The 7,655-nt window shown below is 49.6% G+C and overlaps 1 protein-coding gene across 11 annotated transcripts in view; it reads left to right on the top strand.

Moving 5' to 3' along the window:
* The window catches only part of Kcnip2 (potassium voltage-gated channel interacting protein 2), a 30,970-nt gene that overhangs the window by 7,418 nt on the left and 15,897 nt on the right, over window positions 1–7,655 (top strand). For 2 of the 11 annotated variants that reach the window (XM_055630004.1, XM_055630008.1), the window contains exon 1: window positions 3,736–3,842. The exons of the other annotated variants lie outside the window; for them this stretch is intronic. In XM_055630004.1, the coding sequence (XP_055485979.1) occupies window positions 3,740–3,842 (103 nt within the window). In that variant the 5' untranslated portion in view covers window positions 3,736–3,739. Of the gene's footprint in view, window positions 1–3,735; window positions 3,843–7,655 lie in introns of those variants that run through there. 11 annotated transcript variants of the gene reach the window in all.

The following is a 7,655-nucleotide window of genomic DNA, read 5'->3' as shown; positions in this document are numbered from 1 at the left end:
TCTTCTTCTTCTTCTTCTTCTTCTTCTTCTTCTTCTTCTTCTTCTTCCTCTTCCTCTTCCTCTTCTTCTTTTTATGGTTTTCCTTCTGTGGCCAAGGCTGGCCTGGAACTTGAGAGGTCCTCCTGCTTCCCTCTTTCAAATGCTGGGAATCACGGGTGTGTGCCATAATGCTTGCTTAGTCCAGTGGGGTTTTCTGTTGTTATAGTTTTGGGTTTTTGTTGTTTGTTTCTTTAACATCTTTACCATTCAGGCACTTAGAACCTAGTTGAGGACACAGCGAGATCTAGTTGGGTCTCCAAGTTAGCTCTTCTTAGTTGACTCCCTGGAGCATGTCACCCTGAACCTTCTTGACTTCATCAACAAAAGCTGCACAGCACTGTTTGCTGTAGGCCTCTGATGCCATGATAAGCCATCAGAATAGTAATATTGCACAGTTTGGTGGAGTCCACATGCAATCTTAGCACTTTTGAAGTAGAGGCAGGAAGATCAAGGTCATTCTCAGCTACTTAAGTTTGGGACCAGGCTAAGGAGCTAGAGAAATGGCTCAGCAGGTAAGAACCATTGTTCTTACAGAGGACCTGGATTTGGTACCCAGCATCCCAGTTTCTCCAGTTCCAGGGTGATCTGACCCTTCTGCAAACCTCCACAGGTACCAAGCATGGATGTGGTGCACATATATACAATCAGGCAAAACACATAACACATAAAAAAATAAATCTAAAAGGGGGAAAGATCCTGTCTGAAAAAAAAAAGGTAAAAAAATAATCATAGTAACTAATCTGAAAACCTATTGTGAACTAATGAGTGCTGTGGAACTATGGGAGGAATGTTAATAGTGGGTGATGCTTATTCAGCAATGAATAAATTCTCCAATGTTGTTTCATGTTTTAGTTCATCTGTTGCCACCAAAAACTTTGTAAGGTGAAAAGCTGAAGCATATGTTAAGAACTCATCAAGGTGCCAGGTGGTGGTGCCACACGCCTGTAATCCCAGCTCTCAGCAGGCAGAGGCAGATGGATCTCCCAAGTTTGAGGGCAGTCTGGTCTACAGGAGTGAGTTCTTAGACAGCCAGGGCTACAAAGAAAAACCCTGTCTTGAAGAAAAAAAAAAACAAAACACAGAAAACAAACAAACAAAAAACACATTCATCAGTGACTCAGCCAGTAAAGGCAGTTGCCACCGAGCCTCATGACTTTGGTTCCATCCCTGGGACTCTGGGAAAGAGAAAACTGATTCCTTCAGGTTTTCTTCTGACGCATACATGTATGCTGTTACAGTATCCCGACCTCCTATTTTGTTTTGTTTTTGAGACACGGTTTCTCTGTATAGTCCTAGCTGTCCTGAAACTTACTCTGTAGACCGGGCTGGCCTGAAACTCAGAGGTCTGCCTGCCTCTGCCTCCTGAGAGTTCAGACTAAAGTACTGCATCACTGTGCCCAACTCAAATAACTCTTTTTTAATGTTTTTTAGAAAGGTATGTGTGCAGAATTCATCCAGTTAAGTGCAAGTTGCAAACTGTGATTTGAACCCAAGGAGTATGGCCCCTCAGCCCCTGGTCCCACCTCTGTGTTCTTCTGTTTCTGCCATTAAGATTATGAAGTAAGGTGTTGTGTTTTGTGGATTCAGTGGGGGGGGGGGGGGGCTCTCATGTAGCCCAAATTGGCCTTAAACGCCCTGTGTAGCCAAGGCTGTCCTTGAATGCCTAATCATCCTGCAGCCACTTCCCAGGGATTACAGGAATGTGCTACCAGTTCAAGGAATTGGACAGCTGGCAGGTGGTCAGCTGAGGGCTGAAGGCTCTGAAGGGAAGAGAATTAAGCTGCCTGGAAAGGGTGGGTGAGACCCCTAGGATAGTGAAAAGGGAAGTCTCCACAGGCTTAGAGGGTCACAGAATCTGTGGCAGATAGGACCATCTGTGGGACAGTGAAACAGCCAAATTGGCTGAAACAAAGGGCTCTCTTGATAACGGTGAAAGGGCTTTGCGCGCCAGGGGTGGAGTGTAGATATTTACTGTTTTCATCTGTGAAACAGTAACTTCTACGGTATGAGAAACTTCAGCCAAATTACGAATTGACTCCCTTCTTGCCACTGCCACAGGGGAGGTGAGGAACAGAGCACTGAGGCAGGCACAGCTGCTTCTCCCCAGCCTTACCCGGGTGGTAAGATGGGGTATGAAGTAGACACTGACACCCAGTGGTAGATTTGTAGAATTGCAGTTGGACCTTGTACTGACGCAAACGGACTGGCTCCCGCCCAACTGAGACGAACCCTGAAGCTGCTGAGTTGGAGCCTTGCGAGGGCCACGCCCACGAAAGTGGGAGCTTTCTAAGAAGGGTGCCGGAGAGGATCGGCTGGGAGTCGGCTGGGAGTCGGAGTGCTTTGAAACGGAGGCACTGACGATGGAGATACACGTTGCTTGTCCTGGCTCTCGCTTAGGGAATGCCTTCAGAGATTTATAGAGAAAGCTCAGTTTGAGAGCATCAGTAAGCGGTAATGCGTCATCTAGTAAAAGTGAGGCTCAGTAATTGCAATGCCATGGTAACGGTGTTAACTCCGAGGGCCCTGGTCTTGTGGTTTACAGGCTCTGAAGCCTCCCCGCCCCCACTCACTGCCCCACACCAGAAAGGGAGAGACCTCAGAAATGCTTGAGGGTTGAGGGATGATGCCATGGGAAGTCCACATTTCCCTCGCGTCCTCGACTTCTCCCTCAGGAGGGATCAGGCCTCGGCATATCCAGGACAAAGTTCCGGCCTGAAGAAGGGGGAAAACACAGCCCTCCCCACCTTCCCTCAGAAGCTTTGGGTGTCTGAGTCCCAGAGGCAGCCTCAGTAAGTTCCTGCAGGGTCATGAAGGGACCAGTGGCCTTTTTCCTGCTTCCGTGGTCAGACCTAATCCTCTCTCTCCCTTGGGCCTCAGTTTCGCTGCCTGTGGCCTGTGGGAAGAAAGTGCTTCCCGCCTCACGGTCTCCATGACAACCGCGATCGATGCTGATAGTGTCCTTCTGACAGGAGAGGTCACTTGTCTTCCCCTTATGCTCTCACTCAATTCTGTATCAATATATTAATAAACCCATAGACCTATCTCCCAATCATGCGGCACATCTGTGCCTATCCAACTTGGGATCCCGGCCCAGAAGCCTCCTAAAACACACACTTCACCGCACACACTCAGAAATCCCCACACATATTGACACATGTATTTCATAGACACCCGAGCCCGTCATACTTCCAAATACACCTTTGTGACATGTACATTATCACTCGTAAACAGACACACATAAAAGAGGACACACACACTCGCATAGTGGCAAACCCAGGAATAGACACACACTAAAACACCCGGAACCCAGAATGTATTCTTACCCATCTATTGCATATCCAGCGCGGCTCATAGCTTCCATCACACACATCCTACCCTGCTTCTGAACACAGCTCCTCTCACTGTCCCCTCCCCGTGTCCTCGCCTCCTTCTAAGCCCATCTCCCTCACACCAAAAGATCCTGAGGAGGAAGTACTGGCCCAAAGGCTGAGGTGGCCCCAAGAAGAGGAAAAGGCGGAGGCTGTGGCTGGGAGGTGTGGGGCAGAGGCGGGGAGAGAGGGGAAGGGAGGAGACCCAGGGCGGGAGACTGCAGGGCGTCTTACTCAGCCTTACTCAGGCGGGGGAGTCTGAGGGGGAAGTGGTGTGGGGCAGTGTGTCGTGTCTGAGCATCAGTAGGTGGGGGCCATGCCCCAGGACTGCCATGACCCTGGCAGGGCTGGAGATGGTGGCTGTTCTCGTGGTCCTGGTTCTTTTTGTCAAGGTTCTGGAACAGTTTGGCCTCTTTGAGCCTGTCTCCTTGGAAGGTAACCCAGGTAGCTGGGCATATCTGAGTTGCTGACTGTTTGGGTACTGGGCTGCGCTATCTTCATGCCTGGGGGCAGGGGTGAGCAGGTGAGTAAGGGGCATCTAGGAGAAGTGACAAGTGTATCCTGGGATCAGGATTTATGGGAGGTAATAAGGGTGTCTCTACGGAGTTGGTCTGAGGGAGGAGAGGGTGGCATCTGGGAGTCGGTGAAGAGTGCTGTGTGAAAGGGCAGGGGAGGGGTATGGAGAGGAAGTGAGGACCTGGGGCAAAGCCGCCTGGGCACACAGCGTCTATAGTAAAGAAGGAAACCTGAGAAAACACTGAGTTAAGTCCCTTTGGGAGCCAGAGTCCCACGGTGCTCTAAAGATGTGTGACTGCAGGTCTGGGTGCCCACAGGTAGATTTTTCTGGGGTGTGTGAGACATGGGGTGTCACTGTGTTCACATATAAGAGAAGACAAAGTGTGTAAGCTTGTGTGTGGACAGAGAGGTGACTGCACATGTTGACAAGAGCCGTGGCGGTGTGTGGCTCAGCCTCTTTGGGTAGTAGGTTGGATGTGTAACTGCTCCCAGTGTTCCCAGAGGATATATAGGACCAGGCTGGGGCATAAGGTAGGAGTGGATTCAGGGGCACAAGAGCGGGAATGCTGTGACCAAGACATCTGTGGCTCTGCCCAGGGATCAAGAGTGGATCAGATCATGACCTGGGTGGCTAAAGCCTGTCACCACCCAAACTCCTTGAAGTAAGGGAATGATGGTCTCCAGGGCTTCCGTATGTCCTGTCTCACGTCAGAGTTAGGCTAGTGTTGGCGGTGCACAGGGGAACACGTGTGTCTCCCTGCCCAGAGCTCTTCACTGCAAGAATCTTGTTATGGTGACACGCCATCACAAGAGCCATGACAGACAAGGGAAGGAGTGAGGAGGATGCAGGCTAGACACCAGGGAGAACTGGAAAGGTGTTAAGGAAGCCAGAGAGAAGAAGAAGGTCTAGGGATTGCCTGTTCTGGCTGGAGCTCAGTGTGAGCACCCTCTCACTGCAGTTATCGAGGTAGAGACAAGGAGTCAGACAAACTAGCTGAAGATGCTGGGCTGAGCTGCTCATCACAGATGAGGCCATTTGCCTCTAACTCACCGTCTCTTTTTGACTGTGGTGGTGATCGGGGTCATCTGGAAAAGCCCAGCATCACAGAAGATACTAGCAGCTTCTTCCACCTCAAGAGGAGACACTGGGAGGGGGGAGAACATTACAGCCACCCACCACCTGGGTGACTAACAGCACCCTCGGAGGCCCTGGGTATAATCCAGCTTCGGGAAACCAGAGTCCAGGCTAATGGAGGCCTGGGCCAGGGGCCAGGCCGTGATTGATCCCTGCCTGGCCTGTTGCCTCCCCTCCTTCTTTTAGTAGCTCCTGGGGTGAGATGGAATGGGTTGGAGGAGAGAAGACTGTAACCTTATACAGTCACCCTCTTGGAGCAAGGGCTGCTCCTGTGGGGAGAACCTGGCTTGGGAGGGCAGTGTGGCATGGAAGGCTATGACAGAAGAGGAATGAAACTAAAGGAAGTCGGGCCCCACTAGGAATGAAGTCAGCCCTACTCAGCGGACCAGGCCCGGTGGGTCTGGCCCTGTTATCTGTAGGTGAGTGTGGCTCTGAGCCACATGTGATAGTGTTAAATGTCCCTGAGGTTCAGGTACAGTGAAGGACACACGTAGAGGGCACAATCAATGGGCTAGCCTTGGGGCCCCAATGCCCTTGTAGGCATGCACCATCACACCCAACTCACCGACATGTGCTACTGTGTGAAAGTCAGTATTTCACCTTCGAAGAGTAAAGGTGTAAAATGTAGTAAAAGACTCAGTGCCAGCTTTCGGCATAGATGAGTTAGCTAACAGGAACAAGTCTTATTCCTCTGAAGGAAGACTGAGGGTGCTATGGAGTGAGGGATTTCAAGAGAGAAAAGTGGATGTGCCCAGGACAAATTAAGCCTTTGTGGCTGAAGTACAGTTGTAGGTGCCAAGTATGTGGAGACTGTATTAGGACCTTTCTCATTGCTGTGGCAAAATACCTAACAAAAGGCCTCATTTTAGCTCGGTGTTTGACTGTGTAGTCCACCACAGTGGGGAAGGTGTGGTGGTGAGCTCTCCTTAGCTGTGGCAGCAGGAACTTGAAGCAGCTGGTCACATTTTATTTATAAAATAAATGAATGAATGAATAAGAGAAGTAAATGTTGATGCTCGGCTCAGTTTCCCCTTCCTAACTTCCTTCAGTCTGGGTTCCTAGCCCCCGAGATGTGACTGCCCACATTCACGGTGGGAATTCCCTCCTAAGTTAAACCAGTCCAGAAACACCCTCAGAGACAGTTGCTGTTCTTTTGCTGGGAAGAGAGAGCATGTGAGGAGAGAGCACTTAAATGGGGGCTTGCTTACTGCTTTAGAGAGTTAATCCAGGACCATCTTGGTAGGAAGCAGACAAACCTGGCACTGGAGCAATAGCTGAGAGCTCTTCATGCTGATCCACAGGCATCAGGCAGAGAGAGAGAGAGAGAACAACTAGGCCTGGTGTGGCCACCCCCAGAGACACCTCTCCTCCACCAAGGCCACGCCTCCTAATCCTTCCTAAACATGGCCATCACAAAGCTATCCTTTGTCATCAACTCCAAACTCAAATACATCACATTGAACTGTGACATTCCATCCTTGGTCTTGAAACACGTGTGGTTATCTCATAATGCAAAATGTGTTTAGTTCATCTGTATGAGCCCCTCCCCCCAATTTTTTTTCCAAGATAGAATTTCTCTGTGTAGCTTTGGCTGCCCTGGATTCGCTCTGTAGACCAAGCTGGCCTCAAACTCACAGAGATCCACCTGCCTCCCTGAGTGCTGGGATTATAGCCTCCCATTTTTTTTTTTTCAAAGTGTGTGCATACACACACCATGATGTGAAGGTCAGAGGTCACCCTTCTGGAATCCGTTGTCATTTTCTATTGCGTGAGGGTTTTCCTGAGTTCTACTGCTGCTGTGCTGTGTACTCCAGGCTAGCAGGCCTGTGAGCTGCGGGGTGATTATCCTGTCTCACCATAGGAGCACTGAGATTACAACAGCACGCCGCCACATTCCACCTTCTGCCTGGACTAGAGACTGAACTCAGCTCATCAGGCTTGCATGGCTAAATACTTTAACCCAGTGGGCCTTTTCCTTGGCCCAAGATTTCCTATAATCTTTTTTTATTTTATTTTGTTTTGGTTTTTCGAGGCAGGGTTTCTCTGTGTAATCCTGGGCGTCCTGGAACTCAGAGATCCACATGTCTCTCCCCCCCCTCCAAGGGCTGGGATTAGAGTGTGCCACGACCGCCTGTCAACTTCCTACAATCTTAACAGTTCCAAATTTGTTCAAAATCCCATAGTCTCTTTTGAGACTCAAAGCAATCTCTTAACTGTGAGCCCCAGTAAAATAGAAGTCACGTTATTCCAATACACAATGGTACAGAGCATCCAGTGTCATTTTAAAAGAGGAATAAGGAGCTGGGCAATGGTGGCACAGCCTTTAGTCAAAGCACTCCAAAGGCAGGCAGATCTCTGTGAGTTCAAGGCCAGCCTGGTCTACAAAGTGAGTCTAAGACAGCCAGGGCTCCACAGAAAACCCTGTCTCAAATAAAACAAAACAAACAATAAACAACAACAACAACAAAAGAGGAATAAGGGCAGGGCAATGAAAAGTTGAACCAAAGCAAGACTCAAACCCAGCATAGCAAACAGCAAGTTCTGCAGAGTCATGTTTGGTATAGTCCACAGTGAGGAAGGCATGGTTGACTGTATGG

This window comes from Psammomys obesus, unplaced genomic scaffold (genome assembly GCF_907164565.1).
Source record: "Psammomys obesus unplaced genomic scaffold, mPsaObe1.curated_primary_1811, whole genome shotgun sequence".
Classification (NCBI taxonomy): Eukaryota; Metazoa; Chordata; class Mammalia; order Rodentia; family Muridae; genus Psammomys; species Psammomys obesus.
The sequence above is the reverse complement of the archived record's forward strand: the minus strand, read 5'-3'. Positions and strand labels throughout refer to the sequence as shown.